Here is a 20,946-nt window from a genome sequence, read left to right as displayed (position 1 = left end):
TAAGCAGAGCTAGCTAAAGCAGACTGGCACATTAAGTTCAAGGGTAGGTCAATAGAGAAGCAGTGACAGACTTTTAAAGGAGCTATTTCAGAATGCAGAGTCAAGATTTGAGTGGTGCTGGAAAAGCATAGCAGGTCAGGCAGCATCCAAGGAGCAGCAAAATCGATGTTTCGGGCAAAAGCCCGTCATGGGGAGGAGAATTTCTTCAAGGTAGGCATCCTTGCAAGAGGATTCGCAGTAAGGTTAAAAGCAATTAGGCAGAAGTGGGTACTGCAGATACTGGAGACTAGACAAGATTAGAGTGTTGCTGGAAAAGCACAGCAGGTCAAGCAGCATCCAAGGAGCAGGAAAATCGACGTTTCGGGCAAAAGCCCTTCATCAAGATTCCTGATGAAGGGTTTTTGCCTGAAACGTCGATTTTCCTGCTCCTTGGATGCTGCCTGACCTGCTGTGCTTTTCCAGCACCACTCTAATCCGACTCTATCTCCAGCATCTGCAGTCGTCACTTTCGCCTACTTCAGAATGCACACTAACTCTGAGAAAGAAAAATTCCAAGGAGGTGTAGGCGTCAAACACACATCCATGGTTAACAAAAAAGGTAAAGAAAGCATCAAACTTAAAAAAAAGGCACATTCCACCCAATCAGTGGGTAGGATTTGCAATGCACAGCCTGCATGACAGGGTGTTGAATTTAGGTTCAATAATAGCTATCAAAATAGCAAGTGGAACAGTGCAGAATGTGGGCAAGAACGGGGTAGAGACACAAACTGGATTGCTTTTTGAAAGAATTAATGCAGACTGAATGGACTGAACAGCCACCTTCTGCACTGTATTAAGCTGTAATACAAATAAGGCCTACAGGAGAAAACAAAAATTTGGCTGAGCCTACAACTGAGCTTTCACACTACCAGGAGTGATCGAGCAGCTCAACAATCTTCCCAGCAGCTCCTGAGGGCAGGACTTTCTCCCAAGTGAGGGGTGGAAATCCCACTGCTTTGCAATCTTACCGCTGCAGGATGCACTTACACGGTACAATTCAGTTTCTGGCTGACATTTCTAGACTTCATTGCCCACAAATCTGAGTTTCTGATCTAATTGGCATGACTGTACGTCAGATGAGTAGGTTTCTTTTGCTCCATCATCCATTACTGTGGCTTAGGAATGAGATGAGAATAGTTAATTCAGGTACAGTTCTATGAAGTTTTAGGAGATGAAATGAACAGTGGAAGTGAAAGGGAAGAGAAGGATTCAAAACATCCCTTTAATTAAGAGAGAAAACACTAGCTGCATTGCACAATGAGTGTTTTCAGGAACAAAAAGTCAGTAAATAACTTCAATTTAATAAATTTTAACAACTTTTATAAAATTGCAGTTCTGTGCTGTATGACTTATGATAGCAATCAAGTGGTTAAATCTGTCTAAAGAAAATGATTGCTAGAAATACGACCAATTGGAGCAGAGTTTAAAAGGTGACTTACTACAATGCTGGTGTTGAACTTATAGAATCGTTGCACAGTCCTATCACTGAAACTGTTGCAAAGATTTTTCTTCACAAAATTTGGATGGTTTAGAATGTCATTAGCCACAAGAGGTTCCTGACGTGAAAAATAATGGAAAAACAATTAGCTTGGACTTTGTCATAAAGTTGTACAGAGATGACTACAAATTCATATTTCTAACAGCAAGGAAAAAGCTACTTGTTGGAATCACAACCCAGTGCATCTCACCCTCTTCAAGGGTCTGTCACTCACAAGGAATTACCAAGCATTGTTTGCTTGAAAAGGTGCAGTAATTCATTGTAATGTTAAGAACCTAAACCAAACCACTGGCTTTTCAAGTGATTGTCTCCAGTTATCCACAGGGATATTCCTGGAACTGAGCTGCTTAAAACCACATAGCTTATTACATTACATTGGTATGGTTTTCACCATTTGTCCAATTAGGACCACTGTATCAGCTGGATCGGTTATTCAAAATAAAGTAAATGTGACCATGGAGGCACATGAACTAATTTCATTGTGGTGTTGATGACATACAACAGATAGATGTGCTTAGTGTGTAGATTTATTAAATTTACCATCAAAATGTGGTCGAGGAAATCTTTGCTTTAGAAGCAAAACACTTGCACGCTCTACTTCTAGTCTTATCGTTTTATCAACAAACAAACAAAAGTTTTCAAGCAGACTGCATGTAAATAAGCACCAACGCCACAGGGTCAACCACTCTGTTTATTACTCATTTTTCAAATGTTCTATTCGGACGTGCAATTAGTCATTGTTGTAACTCACATTAGTCACATTGGTTACAGGCTATTGTAGCAGATAACAGTGAATTAGAGAATTGAGTCATGGTGTTTTTGTTGTCACTGCAAAAAAACGTCAAGCCCCAGTGAACATTAGATTAGATTAGATTCCCTACAGTATTGAAACAGGCCCTTCGGCGCAACAAGTCCACACCAACCCTCCGATGAGTAACCCACCCAGACCCATTCCCAACCCCACACCTACCCCTGACTAACACACCTAGCACTATAGGCAATTTAGCATGGCCAATTCACCTGACCTGCACATCTTTGGACTCTGGGAGGAACCCGGAGGAAACCCAGACAGACACGGGGAGAATGTGCGAACTCCACGCAGACAGGTGCCTGAGGTGGGACTCAAACCTGGGTCCCTGGCGCCGTGAGCCTGCAGTGCTAACCACTGAGCCACCGTGCCGCCCAAACAGTAGGCCACTCTGGGACCATCTATTAGCCAGTCTAGATCAATCAACAACAATGACCAAAAAAACTACAGCCGGCTAATTGTGGGATTGGATTTTCAAGCCTACAGCACAGAATCCAATCAATTCCAAAATTCTACCTCCAACCATATTATTCTAAAGATAAAACGATACCAAACAAATCTCATTTCTCTCTTCTCCATAAATGATTTACAGTTTAATAATAGTACTGACTGGTTTCTTTTTAAACAAGACAAAAACAGTGTCACCTAAAAGATTACTAGAACAACATTGAGCCTAAGTCAGCCAACCTCTAAGGAGACCAAGTTCTGACTAGGTTCACTGGCAATTGATAGGATGTTGCACTGTATTAAAAATTAATTGCTCAAAAACTAAACACAGACTATAGTATTTTACTACCTTGTGGGTGATATGTTGTTGCTCCACTGGAGCATGGCCTTTGGGGTCGATCAGTGTTGGATGTGCCAAGAGGTAACCTTTATCCTCCATGATAAAGCACCTAATGAATAAAAGCCAAATGTACAGGAGAGCTTCCATCATTTAAAACAATTGAATTGGTAACATTTAAATCTAAAAGGCTTTTCTTTTTGCAAGTCCTGAACCATTAAAAAAAGCAGAGACCTAGTCAATTTTCATTTTAAAAAGTTACATTGAAGTGAAACATGAACAAAGCATTTGCCAGTCTGAAAAGGCAAAATACAGCATCTACCATTGAACTGGAAGTTAAAAATACATGCCTGGGGAGCTAAATGGCACATTCTAACAACAAAAATGCCTTTGTCAAAAAATGTATTTGTCAATGCCAAATAAAGATCACTTACAAGTAACTATTGTAAGTAAATTTTTAAATGGAAGTCTGCCTTATTAAATTGCGGAACACCTGAGCTACCTGATTTTGTTGCCTCCATCTTGATTGCAGATGGGTAACAAATCCAAAAGAACCTTATAGAAGTATCGTAGAGTAAAGTCAACACCCATCACTGCTACAGCATGTCCTGGTGCTGAGAGCGATCTTTGGAGAAGAAAACAGTATTAATACTTTGACAGATTTAAGAACATAGCAGCACAGTATAGGCCCTTCAGCCCTCGATGTTGTGCCGACCTGTCATACCAATCTGAAGCCCATCTAACCTACACTATTCCATGTACGCCCATATGATTGTCCAATGACGACTTTAATGTACTTAAAGTTGGCGAATCTACTACCGCTGCAGGCAAAGCATCCCATACCCTTACTACTCTGAGTAAAGAAACTACCTCTGATATCTGTCCTATATCTATCACCCCTCAATTTAAAGCTATGCCCCCTCGTGCTTGCCGTCACCATACTTGGAAAAAGGCTCTCCCTGTTCACCCCATCTAACCCTCTGATTATCTTATATGTCTCTATTAAGTCACCTCTCAACCTTCTTCTCTCTAATGAAAACAGCCTCAAGTCCCTCAGCCTTTCCTCGTAAGACCTTCCCTCCATACCAGGCAACATCCTAGTAAATCTCCTCTGCACCCTTTCCAAAGCTTCCACATCCTTCTTATAATGCAGTGACCAGAACTGTACACAGTACGCCAAGTGCACTGCACCAGAGTTTTGTACAGCTGTAGCATAACCTCATGGTTCTGGAACTCGATCCCTCTATTAATGAAAGCTAAAACACTGTATGCCTTCTTAACAACTCTGTCAACCTGGGTGGCAACTTTCAAGAATCTGTGTACCTGGACACCGAGATCTCTCTGCTCATCTACACTACCAAGAATCTTACCATTAGCCCAGTACTTTGCATTCCGGTTACTCTGACCAAAGTGAATCACCTCACACTTGTCCGCATTAAACTCCATTTGCCACCCCTCAGCCCAGCTCTGCAGCTTATCTATGTCTCTCTGTAACTTACAACATCCTTTGTCACTATCCACGACTCCACCAACCTTAGTGTCGTCTGCAAATTTACTAACCCACCCTTCTATGCCCTCATCCAGGTCGTTTATAAAAATGACGAACAGCAGTGGACCCAACACCGACCCTTGCGGTACACCACTGGCAACTGAACTCCAGGATGAACATTTCCCATCAACCACCACCCTCTGTCTTCTTTCAGCAAGCCAATTACTGATCCAAACTGCTCTATCTCCCACAATCCCATTCCTCCGCATTTTGTACAAGAACCTACTGTGGGGAACCTTATCGAACGCCTTGCTGAAATCCATATACACCACATCAACCGGTTTACTCATCTCCCTGTTTGGTCACCTTCTCAAAGAACTCAAGGTTTGTGAGGCACAACCTACCCTTCACAAAACCGTGCTAACTATCCCTAATAAAATTATTCTTTCAGATGTTTATAAGTCTTATCTCTTATAACCTTTTCCAACACTTTACCAACAACCGCCAAACAAAGGCGCATCTTGGCTATTTTTGCCACATTTAATTTCCATTTAGCTCAAATTTCTGTCAGATTCAATACAAACCATTCTTAAGTAATTATTTGGAAATCTACATGCAATAAGAAATACTTTGCTCACAGCAAAAGACTAATGGTATTGCAATATCCAAGTTAAATGTAAAAAAAACAATAAATGGACCATTTGATGACATCAGAACTTGGTTCTCACTCATTGGATTAGTTTTATGGAGAAAATAAACGTATATCACTTTCCTGAAAATTATGTTTTAAAATAAAGCTTCTGGAAGATTTTATTTTGTTGAGTTCAATGGTCTACTTCAACTGGTTTTGTTTAAACAAAAAAAAAGGTTTATTATTTATCTTTACAAAGACACTGCTCATCTAACAGATTGTATGGTATTAGTGCCATGATGGATATTTAAAATCTCAAGTTTACCTGGAAGAATGAATAGTGTGGCTGAGAGTCACCACATAACCAGCTCCTCCAACATCAAGGTATGGGCCAGTAAAGGTAATCAGAGCTGGGTTAGCCATTGCATGGAGATACCTAGAAATAACAGTATGATTGCACAAGCTAAAAAAACCTACTCAGTACAATATTTTATACTTGGAAATCATTTTTTAAAATTAAAAATAGGGCTACATTTTCTCTTAGTATGTAATTTCCACTATCCAGCCTCAAGCCATCCACTAATACTGCTCCCTGGGAAGTAAATGATAGCCACTACATTACCATTTTCTTTTCCTGCATTTCTTCCCCTGCAGAGGGCTAAATTGTCTCAGTCCAAACTCTGTGCCAAAACAAATGTGACTGAGATAAGCAACAAAGACCTGGAGTACCACATCCACACACTTTATTCATAGTACGATTGGTTTGACTATCAACATATTAACAAGATCAACTGAGGGGCACTATAACTAGCCTCAGGTGCTTCTGAGCAAAAAAGTTAGTTCCCAGTTTCAGATTACTATTCACCAACCTACCCAGATGCAATCTGACCCTAACTCTTTATCACTCTCCTCACCCAACCCTGCCCATTTATACCTTTAGATTAGATTAGATTAGATTACAGTGTGGAAACAGGCCCTTCGGCCCAACAAGTCCACACTGACCCGCCGAAGCGCAACCCACCCATACCCCTACATTTACCCCTTACCTAACACTACAGGCAATTTAGCATGGCCAATTCACCTGACCTGCACATCTTTGGACTGTGGGAGGAAACCGGAGCACCCGGAGGAAACCCACGCAGACACGGGGAGAACGTGCAAACTCCACACAGAGAGTCACCTGAGGTGGGAACATCTACATTCCACCTATTCACTCATGCACCAATTCACTAGCATAATGAAAAGTTGTGGAAATGTCTGAAAGCTTTTCAGCGTGCTAGTGAACACTTGTCAAAATATGACAGCAAGGGCCATGAACTGAGAGCATCGCTTCTGCGCAGATTTCCCGCATCAATATCTCCGAGGTTTCCTATGTTGAGTTCTGCAGGATGTTCTACTGGAAGATTGGTCAGAAAAATCAGAGAAAGGCAAATGGGTAATTTTTCATCTGATCAGAGCTGAAAAGAGAGATTTCAACACTACTCAGAATAATAGAGCTTGCTTGAGGTACCCTTACAACTAAATAGCTTGCCAACTTCCAGGGTCTGGGTTCACACTTAAAAGAATGACAATTTTGGGTGGGGTACCTGGACGGAATCATCCTGCAGAAGAATTTACACTTTAAAGGGTGAAAAATAACATTTTTAGTCGAGTTGGGGAATTGGTTAAGTGTGCAACTGAAGAAGGTGTGCAGAGTGGGTAAAGAAATATTGAGGAGGGTAATTTGTGAATTAAATAGTCCAATTATGAAAGGAAAATTTTCCTACTCTCCAGTTACATAGATCACCTGAGTCATAGAAGAAACAAGGAACACATCCACGACATTCTTACATGGACAATATATGCAGCCAAAGGAATTGCTGAATTTAAAATCAAATAAACTTACTGCAACATCAACAAAAAGATACATTAGAACCACATAGACTAAAGTGATTTCTGAGGTTTTTGTGTTTAAGGACAGGCTAGGAAGACTTGAGGCAGGGCGTAGACTTTTTTTTAAATAAAGAGGCTTTGCTTTTGAGGCAATCTGGAAAACTCTTCCTGTGGATCCTGTAAAACTCACCACTGTCTCCTGGTGGGATCAAATGCTTTATCCATGAGAGAACCAGGGTAAATCCGGAGCACCCCATTGGGCGTTGCTATGTAACGTCGAACAATGTAACTGTTTAGGATACCAATTTCCATTTGTGACATCCATTCATCTGTTACGTGACTGGTAGCCATGACTTCATTTCGGACAGAGGACTACACACAGGCAGAAAAAAAAAACACACACACAAGGCTTCTTAAAGATATGCCTGAGAAGTTTCAAAGCTGTGAATCAATCCTGTTAAAACGCTTTTTAAACAGACTGTATAAAATTGTAAAGACAGTTCCCTCATATATTGAAAAAAAGGACTCTGTGCAGATTTCAGTGTTCCAATTTATCCAGGCGAGAGAAATATAATTTGCCTAATTTCACACAAGTGCAGACCTGATCCGTTCCCCACTGAGAGTTTTTTTAAATTGAGAAACCTAACAAGGGTCAAGGGTTAGGGTGCAGGATACCACCAAGGTCAAAAAGAATTGGAGATTTAGTGTGATTAATCAAAAGCTATGATTAGGTCAGGCATGAGTTAGACTAAGGAGAAAAGACCGACCTGGGAAAGTAAGGTGTACTTTGGGATCTTTGATAAGGTTAAACTATACTATAAAGAACTACAATTTTAAATAGTGATAGTACAGGGGGAGTGAAGGTGTGTGCAAATTTTATCCCAAAATGAATATGAGGAGAAAGTCAGGGATGGCACCTAAGATTCACATGCACGTATGATTCACACAAAATTGAGCGGATGTGTGAGCAAGTTCCCGAGAACAGGCAGGTAATTTCAAATATACTGTTCTAATTCAATACAACTATCCCACTCCTGATAATGAATGGAATCAAGAAAAAAAAGAGAGCTGAACTTCGATGCTATATCCATTCAGCAATTCAATCATAGATTGTTTTGTTTTGATTGTGTGTGGATAGAATGTTTCTAACTATGACAATAGGTGATGATCTTGGCTGGTGCAATTTTATATGAAGAATTAAAAGCCAATTTTAAAAAAAAAGCATACCACACAACATCAAGCAGCATTTGCTCATGGTGGGAAACAAGAATGACCAATCAAGGGTAAAAATTCCTAACCAGAATCAAAAACAAAAATTGCTGGAGAAGCTCAGCAGGTCTGGCAGCATCTGTGGAGAAAAACCAGAGTTACCATTTCAGATCAAGTGACCCTTCTTCAGAATGCCTAACATTGGAAGCAAAAATTAATGGGACAAGAACAGAGCTGAGCAAGGTGGGACAATAAGGTTGGGAAGAACTAGATAAACAGTGAGCAAACTTTAAAGAGGAGATGATCTGTCACAATCAAACTGAATGAACAAATATTTTTGCTTTCACCTTTACTATAAGGGAGACAAAAAAACATTCCAGCAATAGCTATAAGCAAGCAATAAGGGGAAATCATGTTTGACTAAACTGCTTGAGATTTTGGAAAATGAAACAGAAAGAGTCGATGAAGGTAATGCTGTTGATGTGATGGACATGGAATTTCAAAAGGCATTTTATATAGCATCACACAACAGACTTGAACAAAGTTAAAACTAATAAAAAAGGGTCAGGAGTAGCATGATTTCAAAATTGGCTGAGTAAAATGAAATAGAGATTAATGCACTGGATTTTTTCATGCTGGAGGAAGGTTTGTAATGGAGTTCTGCACAAGTTGGAATTAGGATCACTGATTTCCCTGACTAGAGAATTGCAAATACTATGTCAGGGGTTTCCAAATTGGGGGTCAAGAGCCCAAGTGAGGTCAGAGGCTAAAACGCTTGGGTTATGAGCTGTGAGGCCACAATGGCTGCCTTGGTCTTCTAACTAAGTTGCAGCAACTATATATATTTATAAAGGGGAAATTGTGTTTAAATTGCTGCAGTATTTTTCTGAAGAGGTAACAGAAAGGGCTGATGAGGTTAATATTGTTGATGTGGCGTAAATGGACTTCTAAAAGGTGTTCGATACAGTGCCATATAAAAGACTTGTGGAAAAGGTCTGAGCTTGTGGAATAAAAGGGACAGTAGCATCAAGGATACAAAGCTGGCTGAGTGATGGGAGTAGTGGACATTTTTCAGGCAGTAGCAAGTTTTGAGATAACCAGGAGTTGCTACAGGGATGCTTTTCCAGAAATGCATATTAATGATCTTGACCTTACTGTGCATGGGGCAATTTCAAAAAGTACAAATGATAAAATGATACACGCAAGTGGAAGTGTTGTAAACGGTGTAAATTTCACAGGATACAGACAATTTGGTGGAATGGGAGGATAAGTTCAGATGAAGTTCATTGCAGAGAAGTGTGAGATGATTAACTTTGGCAGAAAGAATATGGAGAGACAATATTAAATAAAACACACTACTCTAAAAGGTGTGCAGAGCAGAGAGTCATGAGAGTACCTGTGTATAAGCGATTAAACAGGGCAGGGCAAGTGGAGGAAGCAGATAATACAGTATTAAATATTATAAGCATTATTAACAGGGCACAGAGTACACGAGCAAGCAGGTTATGCTGAAATTGTATAAGGCACTAGTTAGACCTTAGTTGGAGTGATGTGTACAATTTTTGGTATCAAACATTAGGACAGATGTGAATGCACTGCAGAGAGTGCAGGATGGTTTATAGCAATGGTTCCACTCATGAGAAAATTCAATTCTGAAGAAGAGTGGGGAGGTTGGGGTTTTTTTTGTGGAGTTGAGAAAGTGAAGAATAGATTTGATAGAATCCTCCAAAATTATGAGGTATCTGGACAAAGTAAATCAGGAGACACTGTTTCCAATTGTAAAAGACACACAAATGAGAGGGTACGGATTTTAAGACATCTGCAGAAGCAGCAAATATAGAGGAAAAACTTCTATTGCCCATCGAGCGCTTAGATCTGGGATATACTGATTGGAAGTATGATGGAGGTAGGTTCAAAGAAGACATCAGATGACTATTTAAACAGAAATAATGTACATGATTACAGGAAAAAGACAAGGGAACAGCATAAAGGCATAATGCTCATTTGGAGAGGTTTTGCAGACAAAATAGGCTAAATGGCCTCCTTCTGTACTGTGACAATTCTGTAATGAGAGTTTTCTTTTACTCTTTATATTTGTGCATTATAAGGAAGGTCATTAACTACTCCGACATCTGACTCATACCTTTAAAGGCTACCAGGAGGGTTTTTCTCAATTCACAGTAAAGTTGATTCATTGTTATTTTTAGGGTGAGAGTTACACATTGACTATTTACAAAATGGAAATAACTTAGAGACAAAATCCAATGGTTCTGCAAAGCACACATTTTACGTACAACTATAATTTGAAACAGGGCTGTCATCAGTTTGATATAATGCGAAAGCAATGTCATAAACACAAACACTGCATTACACTACAAGTAATCTTAATTTCCATTTCTGCTCATGGATATTAGAAAAAAAAATGCAGAATATAGTGCAGGGTACATTGCCTCCCTTTCACCTTTAGCTCTTGACAGACTTGGTGCTCTATATGCCTTTGAGTTTATGATCAGTTAGGGGGGTCCAGTATTGATCAATAAGTTAACTTACGAGAAGTTTGAGCTATCCCTTAACTTAGAGGACTCAGGACAAACTATTCTGTTCCCACAATTCTCTCAAGTTAAATCATACAGTTCTCAATCTTAGCGTACTGTCTGATACTGAATTGAACTTTAACCCACAAAACATAGCTGGGCCTTCATTAAAAATCTGTCAATTAAGAGCGTGTTACAATATTTGAAAATTTGAGGATGTAATTTTTAATGAAAAAACATACTTTGAGTCCAGGATTGGCAATAAGACGTGTGTTGTCACTCAGATAAGCAGTGTAGTGTTCCACCATGCGTTTGGTCTCTGCTTGACTCAGGTGCTCAAATGGAGATGAGAAGCTCCCTGCGGACAGCATGACTGTGGGACTTTCTGCAAGACAGGCAATCAGAACATGTATTAAATATTAATACCACAAACATAAAACTTATGGTAATCATGCCCTAAGAGACATCACTGCAATGTCAAGTTAATGAGGACACAACCTTTCCAATACTGAATGATACTTGATACTGGGGCCCTCACAATAAAGTAACGTTGAAACATAAAATGGTTCCCTTGATGAAAGGAATTACAACTGCATAGGGGAAAAAAAAGCAACATACACCAGGGATGCTAATCAAGTTATCCAACATTAACAACAGACTTGATGAATGCAAAACATTTCATAAGCTATTCTGTTCCCTAATATTTTTCTCTATCAGAAGATGCTGCCTAGTGTTAAGATACAGTCCCATGGGAGGTCCTTCCACATCTCATACTGTTTCTTATGAGAGCCCAGTAGTTTCTGCCAATACAATACTGGGTGAAGGTTTTGTTTCCATTAGTCTAACAAATGCTTGTTAAATAAAGCATCAACATACATCATGACAATGGGGAGACAGGGTAGCACGTTATGCTGCTGTGCTCATGACCGACTATGTCATGACAGGGAGCGCAATGGGAAAGCAGTAAGTTCTATACCTCTGTTTGAATAGAGAAATAAAACACAGAGATGGATTTGAAGTTAACATTGAGCCTTTTTCATGTACCACTAATAGTAACTTTCCGAATACAACAGGTGTAGATCTGGGTAAGTAACCAGCTGCCTTCTTGTTTAATGGTGACTCATGGTTGAGTGGACCTCAATGAGGAGCAGCAACGGAATAATCACAAGTTACAAATCCTCAAAGCATTTCTTGAAAATTAATGCACCTACCTAGTGTTGCCAATTGCTTAAAATGCAGGCAAGAGGCAGGCTGGCCCAGTAGATCCAATCTATGATAAAGAAGCTTACTGCTCGGTGCTGTGTTCAAATTTTTGAGGTGTTTTACTGGCACCTCAGGCTGTACCATCACTATACACAGAATAAAGGATGTGTCCTGGACCTGCACAGACAAGTAACAAATTTATTTACATTAATTTTTAATTATAATCTCATCAAGGTATAACTGTGCTATGGTTTTCAGTAATTATCATATAGTAAAATGGAGAAAGATATTTCACAGAATCATGAAGAATCATCTGTGCAATAAAATAAGCTCAGAAATACATGACAAGTATTGATTAAAATAACACTTTGAAACCACCCAATTACCAGAAAATTGGAATAATTGGCAAGGTCATTCCAACCATGCACATTAGAAAGACAAGGATAGTTTAATTCCCATTGTGTTAAATTCTAAATGCTAGTCACAGGCAATGTGGAGTTACCACAGGGAGTAAACAGTTTCAAAAATAAAAAAATCAAAAGGAAAATTAGCCTCAGGGTCATTCTTGCAGACCTGTGACTGGATCTCAGCAGCATTGGCTGAAGTCCAAAAGCAGTTTAAGTCCCTGCTTTCCTATTGCTCGAGTTTCAAGAATGCATTAACTGTAATCAAAAGTCAAGAGTTTTGACTGTAAATAAAAATAAATGCAAAGTCCTTTGAAATTATTGCACGTCTTATCTCGATAATGACACTGAGCACCAAAGAACATGGGCCCACCTACAGTGGTGTTGCATTTACCTTAGAGGCAACTCTCAACATAGCCTGGGGCTCACAGTTCTCTGGGATTGAATGCACTTATATTATTAAGCACTTTCTGCTGCTTTACAACAAACAACTGTGCACAAGCAAATCTATTTCTAGCTGAAGGACTTTCCCAAATGGCAGGAGAAAGTTTCTACAGGTCAGCGAGAGGAAAGCCTGCCTCAATGGTTTGTACATGCAGGAGAGAATCACTTTACCTTTGGGCTGAAAATGAACAGTCAATTCATGGAGGCCATATTTATATTTGCTCTGGGATCTTTTTAAGGGCACTGGCACAGCTATTTCTTCAGGGGGGATTTGGTGCTTTGGAGATTAATAGCACTTATTTACCTTACAATTTTCTAATTGATTAATCAAACGCCTAGATATCGTGCTGTATTATGGTAAGTGCAGAAAAAATGGCAGAGATGGTTCTTTCTTCATTAAAGATGTTTGATATAAGGAATAAATTCTAGCTGCCAGGCTCAAAAATTCATAATTAACCTAATAATCTAAGAATAGCATAATAAATGTCATCAACCAATTCGTGTGTTAAATATGAGTATTCACAATTTATTAAAACGTTTAGTTAGATCATATACAACCGCCATATTCAAAATTGTAGCACAAAGTTATTGAAGACATGAATAAATTATGTATTTTGATTAAACAAAGGTCTTTTGATTTTAAAATACAAGCCCACGACCTCCTAGATCAAGGAAAACACAAATTCAAGGACATGTCCAACAAAATGTAACGTACCAATTTCCAGGCATAGCTGACATTATAGGCCTCTTTGCTGGTTTCTCGTAACCGATTTATGTGCCAAGACAAGGAGGAGTTTACAGGCACAGTAATAACCTGACTGCCCAAGGGGAGGCTGTACAGAGATATGAATTATAAATGATTTACATGTTTACAATTCACATTTCTACAAATCTATTTTAGGATTACTGGCAAAATTCATAGTACGATGAAGAAATGCGCGAGAATAATCGGAATAGGACCTATGGATTAAACAAAATTTAAAAGGGCTTTTTAAAATTGAAGTACTTGATCAAAATCAATATTATCACTTTAAAAATAAAAATGCCGGCTTGAGTAGAAATCAATCACCCTAATGCGATAAAAGGAGTCCCCTAGAGTGGCTCCCTTTATCATGGAGGTCACATTATCATATAACCACAGAACAGTTGTCGATTGTTGTAAAAACCTATTTGATTCATTCATGTCCAAAAATGCCACCAAAGTAAGCATTCATATCCATGTCAGCAGAAGTCTATTGATGTTTCTAGACTAGAATAGAATTATCTCTTTCCATTGAATTCACAAAAAAAAATCACTTCGGAGTGTACGTGACTCCTCTCTGTCAACGATCTCAAAGTGCTCAATTTCTGGCCACCTCAGGTCAGCAGCTCCTCGTCTGGATTGCTGACATTGAATAATATACTTAACCAAAGGAGCCCTTCGTAGAGCCAATGGCTCTAATTAACAGTTGACTATACTCTCTCGACATTTTTATGCATTACCTGAGGATGTTCTGCCTGACAAGTTGAAATCTTGGAATATTTTCATAGTGTATGATATCAGTATGAAGTGGCGGTTCTGTTAGCAGGTATGGTCTTGTTAAGGACGGGTGCATCAGAGTGTAGCCTGAAAGGAAAAATCACTGAAATGTTTAATGGTGGTCTCGCAGACTGTGAATATGATGTTGACAAGAAAGAGTATTTATTGCTGTACCAGTGTACACAGTCAGATGACACTAATTTTCTGGCAAACCAACAGCAGGTGAAATGAAGATGGCCATTTCAAAGTAAGAAAATGACCCTAGCTCTTTACCACTTTAAAAAAATGACCTCGTGCCTTGCTCATGTCACAGAGAAGTCTGTGATTTGCTGTGAAATTAAGTTTATTTTTACTTTATGACTGTTCAACACAAATTGGTTTCCAAGCAGGCAGATAATGTTGACAGTAACTCTAATATAATTAAAGGGATAATCACATCTCTCTCACCTTTATTATCAATTAAGAATGTGTAGGAGGCAGAAGAATCACGATAATAAGTTACATCCTCCAGAATGTAAGCCAAGTTCACATCCACTCCCACAATTCCCAGCAGCATGTTTCCAAAGTAGCAGGGCTTACTGACTGTCATGATCAATCCTGTTCATCAGAAAAATACATAAGTTGTCATGCTGAGTGATTATAAAATGATGGGTTTTTTGTGGGCTGGTGAGTGAGGAATAGGTCTTGGTGTGGTGGAGGGGAGATTTCTCCAGGAAGATAGAAAATAGGTTCCAACTTGCTTTTAGCACCTTGCTCAAATGGCCCTCCCTGGTAAATCTACACTGAGCGTCAGGAGTCAACTTATTCATGGAAGACATCACAGCTACGCTCAATAACAGCAATAACAGACCATCAAAATTGATGTTTAATTGCAGTACTCAGATGAAAAATTAAGTTGTGTGTATTTCGTCTTCAGGTTTGTCTCATGCCTCTATTTGATAAAGAGCAGTGGAGATGTCGTCACATCCTGACCCACACTTATCCTTAAATTATCTAAACAAATTATCTTGTGGTCTTTTATTTCATTTTTGTCCTTATTATGCACTAACTGATAGGCCTGGTTTTCTCATTAACAACAAAAAGCATGTTTCATGCTGGATGCTCAAAAGACTTTTTTTTTACAAATGCAACTTCTTTCTCTTTACCTTATCTAGCAGGACGAAGTGAACTGCAATCACAATTGGGAACCGTGAATTACTTTGTCACACCTCTTAATGATGAGACTCTCCCCAACTTGGATTCGGTTAGGGATGAGATTCAAATCAGAAGCTTTTGTCCTGCGTGGCTCAGTATAATGGACTGAACTCCACTCAGACATTTCAGTTCTAGGTGTTTCAACAGAAATCAGGTGCCAAGCTGTACTACTGTTGCATGGGCAATGTGATTGGCATCGACACTGATGAAGGACCTTTCTGTTTCAAGCAAAGCTTCTGGCCATCCTGAACTTGCCTGAGCAGGCGACAAGGAGGCCCAGGAGAATGGTTAAGGAGAGAAAGCAGACAGTAACCATTATCTTATTGAAAAGAAAAATCAACACTCACCATCACCCATTTCATCAGTGTATGGGAGACTAAACACAGCCTCATCTACCATTCGATTCGGAAGGTTCGTGTAAAAGCGTCCTACTGTGGTCTCTAGGTTGCTCAACTGGTTCAATACCATCATTGTCCCTTTTATAACAGGAAGTGATGTGTGATCAGGAACTCCATATTTTGCTGAGTTCTGTTCTGCTAGATCTCGAAGAAATGCTAGCTCCTTCAAACCAGTTACCCCTTCTAAAACAGAAAGATTAATGAGGAAGTATTACACTAGTGAAATGTTAAGTGAGTTTGCTCTATTCCGTACATACTCATTCTGAAAACAAATAGAGAAGAAAATAATTGCATGACTGAACTCTCTCTCCTCCACATGAAATTATTTCCCACTCTTGCAGATGTTGGATACTGGGACTCTTCATCTTAGGAAACACCAATCCACCATCTTAGGAAACACCAATTTGCCACCTCACAGTGTACAGCTGTGAAGGAGAATTCAGTTCAGACGTTATAAAAGAAATATATTCTGTCTAACAAATTATTTAAATATAAAGCTTTGAAAATTCACTGCAAAATTCACTTGTATTAAATATGATTAATCAGTTGCCACCCACTTTTCCTTGACTTGATCCAGTTTCTTTAATCTTCTGGCTTGTTACTGAGGCAGTAATGATAATGTATATAGCAATGCCTGACAGCCTGAGGCACTCATTCTCTACACCAATGAGTTGGGCTTATCGCTAGCAATTGCTTTCTGTATGTTGTACTGAAGTCCCAGAGTGAAGCTGGATGGTCTGTTTTACATTCGTTCATGACACGTGGGTGCTGCTGGTGAGGTCAGTACTTATTGCCCATTCCTAATTGTTCCTGAATGGAGTGGCTTGCTGGACCTATTTTCAGGGGGCAGTTAAGAATCACAGTCACAGATCAGAGGGGAAAAGGAATAGAAGAAATTTACGTGGAGGCTGGCATAAAACAAAAACTGACAGCATATGCTGAGCACAAATGAGTATTTTTGATTAATTGCAACATTGAAGTGCATACTTAAAACAAAATAGATTAAGGCAAACGCTATTGGGCTCAATCCTTGCAATGCTTGAGCACTTTCTCGTCCAGCAGCATTGTGATTCCCCACTTTGGATTTTGTTCATCTTCTTGGATGTCAACTTTACCAATTAATAATCTATATTTTCAACAGATTTTGTTTTTTAATAAAAAGAATGTTCCATTCAGTCTCAATGAAACAGTACCATTTTATATTAAGACTGTCACAATTTTTACTTATTGTAGCTATTATGTTCTACATAATTATCCACCCAATCGTCAGTGTTTTTGTGTACAAACGATACTAGGTGTGCATTCTGTAACTTGTGCTCAAGTAACGATCAATAAAGATGTTTTTCCAAAAACACCCCAAAAGGATGGCAGATTTCCTTTACTGAAAGGCCAATAGTGAGCCACAAGGATTTTTACAACAGTCATTGATGGTTTCATTACTGAAACTAGCTTTATATTCCAAATTTATGACTAGATTTGAATTGGTAGGGCTTAAACCCAGGAGCTGTAGCATTATTCTGGACCTCTGGATTAATTGTCCAGTGGCAATACCACAACGCCACCACCTCCAGGTGCAAGCCTGGGAAAAATGTAAGGAAAGTGTGGGTCATTCAAACATCAGGAGCCGCTCTTGATCTCACCTGCTGTGTCCAAAGTAATGCAAAGCATTACATTTGGCACAGACTTGGTTGCAACAGTTGCCAGAAAGAGGTTATATTTATACATGAGTCTGTCTTCGGGATCCACTGCAACATCGTTAGCGCTTAACTCTCACAAGCTATCCAAAAAGCAGTTGAGCTTTCGGCTTGGGCTGCTTCACGAAAAGCAAAGCAAGTCCATACCGTGGTGGGTCTACACACATTGCATGTCTGGATCCAAACCTTCTCAAAGTTCCTCTGAGACTTTAGCCTGAAGAATTCAGTTTCTGAGTGTCAGCATGAGAAGGCACAGCTCAGGACTTGCTGAGGGAAGAGGCTGTATACTGCCAAGGGCAGATGTACACATTTGGTTCCCCTTTTCACACTGCTGCTACACAGGACTGTAAGCTGAAAATGAGAAGCCACCTAACAGAAAAGCAGAAAGCATGCTAACTGTCTCCCCTCACATATTAGAAACACACCATTGATCAGATAGGCACACCAATTCTGTTAAGGTCCTTTGTGCAGTTTCTAGAACTTGCTCAAGCTAAAAATCATTCTGAAAGGGCCTTGTTCAAATAAAGAAAATTACTTTCTGAGGAGCGGAAGATTTGTTTTTGGCCCCAGGATAGGCTTCTATTTGCCAGGTTAAAGTAAATATGGTGCCATTGAAATATCTGCCAACAGAGTATCCCAACATCTATGCAATATCTTTATGCTGACAGACGGTCTGTCCTAACTATCGGCATTTTGGAAGTATCTTCAGCCTACTCCATTGGCAAGAGAGAATTCCACTCTTCCGTTTACCTCCGTGAATCACAAATTCAACTTCAGTTATGTTGAGATAGATTGGGAGAAAACCATTGGAGGAGGACAGCAGGATAAAATCACCCTAGTCAGTGGGTAATGCTCAAGAATAAACATTGTTAAATATTTCTAAACATTTTATGCTTCAGGAAGCTGCTAGAAGCACTAGTAATACAGTTTCTCACCATTCATGAGGGCATATGTAAGGATCATCACAGAGTTGTTCAGATGCCCATTTTCCTCACTGATAACACTTAGTGTTGCCTTCTTCTCTTCTTCAGAGGAGTCCACTGAGGTGATGCCAGATGACAGGTAGATTATCACCATGTCAGTGGCTGTAATTTAAAGAAGAAAAACTTCAATTCAATTTACAATTACCCGCTTCCGTAATCTGACAGATGTCTTGCCAATAACTGTTTCAATTGCCTTCAAGTATTGTTACAATATTACAGGACCGATGGTTAAGTAACGAGTTGAGTGTTCACCACAAATGTACCAAACACAAAGTTGGAATGGTTTGATTGCCAGTCTATGCCACTCTAGCTGATTTGGTTGGGGCAGCTATAGGGCAGTACAATTGGTGTAAAGTCCATCATGTCATGGATAGATGGGAGCCTTGTGGTGCAGTGGTAGCATTCCTACCACCGGGCTACAGGACTTGAGTTCAAATCCCACCTGTCCAGAAATATGCCATGATATGCCTGAACAGGTCAGTTAACGATAATTATCACAGCTGCATGCAGACTTAATCTTCTTCGGCTCTGCCCAACCATGTTCCTGATGAAGGGCTTTTGCCCGAAACGTCGATTTCGCTGCTCGTTGGATGCTGCCTGAACTGCTGTGCTCTTCCAGCACCATTAATCCAGTATTTGCTTTCCAGCATCTGCAGTCATTGTTTTTACCTCATGTGCCCTAGGCCCAACTTCACAGAAGTGTACTCTACCTGTAACATTCTCTTTTTTCATACTATCAAACTCTGTCATCTTTCTCACAAGACTGAAACTAATTCCAACTTACAAGCAACTTTGAACTTCAGACTCATTCACTTTGAAATGGTTTAAAAATGCAGAAAACCCATTTTATATCAGACCCTTCCAACCAGCAAATGTTCACCCCATCAGTCACTGTATGGAGAAGAATCCATGACTCCAACATAAAACTAGGAGCAAACTGATACCGCCCTCAGTACTACCTGATCAGTCTCAAAGGTGGTGTGAATTTGTTCTTCATTCACCCACAGATTTCAAAGACATTTTCTGGGATAGAGTAAAGACATTATAATTTACAAGATCTATACTCAATTTGTGGAAAGATATGTTCTCTTCCAGTCTGTGTATGATCTGCAGCCAAGCCAAGAGAATTAATTATGTTATCTTCAAAAGTAAAACACAACCCTTCTTTGGGGAACACTGATTGCATTCATCTTATTGCACCTCACACAGAGAAACCGTCGTGCTTAGCGGCAAGGAAATGATTAGGCATCAATTCTCAGGACAGTTACACCACTCAGGGCTCATGAAGCCACAGGTTGCATTTTTCCCAACAATACTTTCACATTAAATTCAGTTATAGCATCATTTCCCTCATAGAAAGCTGGGTAGTAGGCAAGGATTTCATGGCTTAAATTACTCAAATTTAATTGACTCATCTTAATTCAAAGAAATTGGATTCTGACAGTAAACCATATATAAACACGAAAGCAAAGTAAGAATGTGAAAACAACTCGTTTAAAGCCAGGATTCACCATCATTTGGGGTGTGCAGGAGTGAGCTCCCAGTTTGTAAGATCATTGGCTGTAGCTGGCAAACAACAAACAAGGGATCTCCTTCAAACAGATAATGAACTAAACTCATGCACTGGAGCAAAGCTGGAAGCTTCGGGTTTCTCTAACTCAGTAGTTTCTTAGTGGGAGACCCCCTAATAAAAAGATTAACACATTATGACAGATTCTAATTTCTGAAAGGTACTGTTACATCAGCTGTAAGGAAAATGATGCTATAACTGAATAATGTGAGGACATTCTGGATCCTTCAAAGTCTGAAAGTCTCAGTCAAAAAAAGATTCTTTTAACAAACCTAATTAATGTGCAAACAGATCTGTTTTCACTCAAAGCGCGAGCCTCCTTTATTTGATCGCTCAGTATGACACTTGGACAGCAGGTTTTAAGGGAGTAGAGATTGTGAATTTTAAAAATCCTGCTTCAGATTAAAAGACATGAAAATCACACGCTGAGCACCAACTACTTGCTGAAAAAATACTCAATTTGGATACAGGCACTATCTAGAATGATATAAAGCACACATGCTTTATCATGCCAGGCTTGGTTGCAGGTCTTTGCTGAACAATTGAGCTCAGCCAGGGCAGCTTTTGGAGCATTACAATAAACTCTGTGTCTTTTGGTGATGGGTGCAAGTTTACAGACGGTGTTTCTAATTTTGCTTTCTGCCGAGTAATCCCTGTGGGACTGTGTCAAACA

The 20,946-nt window shown here is 39.5% G+C and overlaps 1 protein-coding gene across 1 annotated transcript in view; it reads right to left on the bottom strand.

Annotated features, from left to right (window-relative positions):
• cachd1 (cache domain containing 1) overlaps window positions 1-20,946 on the bottom strand; it is a 164,230-nt gene that overhangs the window by 13,972 nt on the left and 129,312 nt on the right. The window contains exons 8-19 of the mRNA XM_072574054.1: window positions 18,656-18,805; window positions 15,976-16,209; window positions 14,882-15,031; window positions 14,398-14,521; window positions 13,631-13,748; window positions 12,076-12,244; window positions 11,107-11,249; window positions 7,312-7,493; window positions 5,575-5,685; window positions 3,632-3,754; window positions 3,142-3,241; window positions 1,479-1,595 (exon numbers count right to left, since the gene is read on the bottom strand). Of these exons, the coding sequence (XP_072430155.1) occupies window positions 1,479-1,595; window positions 3,142-3,241; window positions 3,632-3,754; window positions 5,575-5,685; window positions 7,312-7,493; window positions 11,107-11,249; window positions 12,076-12,244; window positions 13,631-13,748; window positions 14,398-14,521; window positions 14,882-15,031; window positions 15,976-16,209; window positions 18,656-18,805 (1,721 nt within the window). The remainder of the gene's footprint in view (window positions 1-1,478; window positions 1,596-3,141; window positions 3,242-3,631; window positions 3,755-5,574; window positions 5,686-7,311; window positions 7,494-11,106; window positions 11,250-12,075; window positions 12,245-13,630; window positions 13,749-14,397; window positions 14,522-14,881; window positions 15,032-15,975; window positions 16,210-18,655; window positions 18,806-20,946) is intronic.

Source organism: Chiloscyllium punctatum, chromosome 7 (assembly GCF_047496795.1).
Source record: "Chiloscyllium punctatum isolate Juve2018m chromosome 7, sChiPun1.3, whole genome shotgun sequence".
Taxonomy (NCBI): domain Eukaryota; kingdom Metazoa; phylum Chordata; class Chondrichthyes; order Orectolobiformes; family Hemiscylliidae; genus Chiloscyllium; species Chiloscyllium punctatum.
The sequence above is the reverse complement of the archived record's forward strand: the minus strand, read 5'-3'. Positions and strand labels throughout refer to the sequence as shown.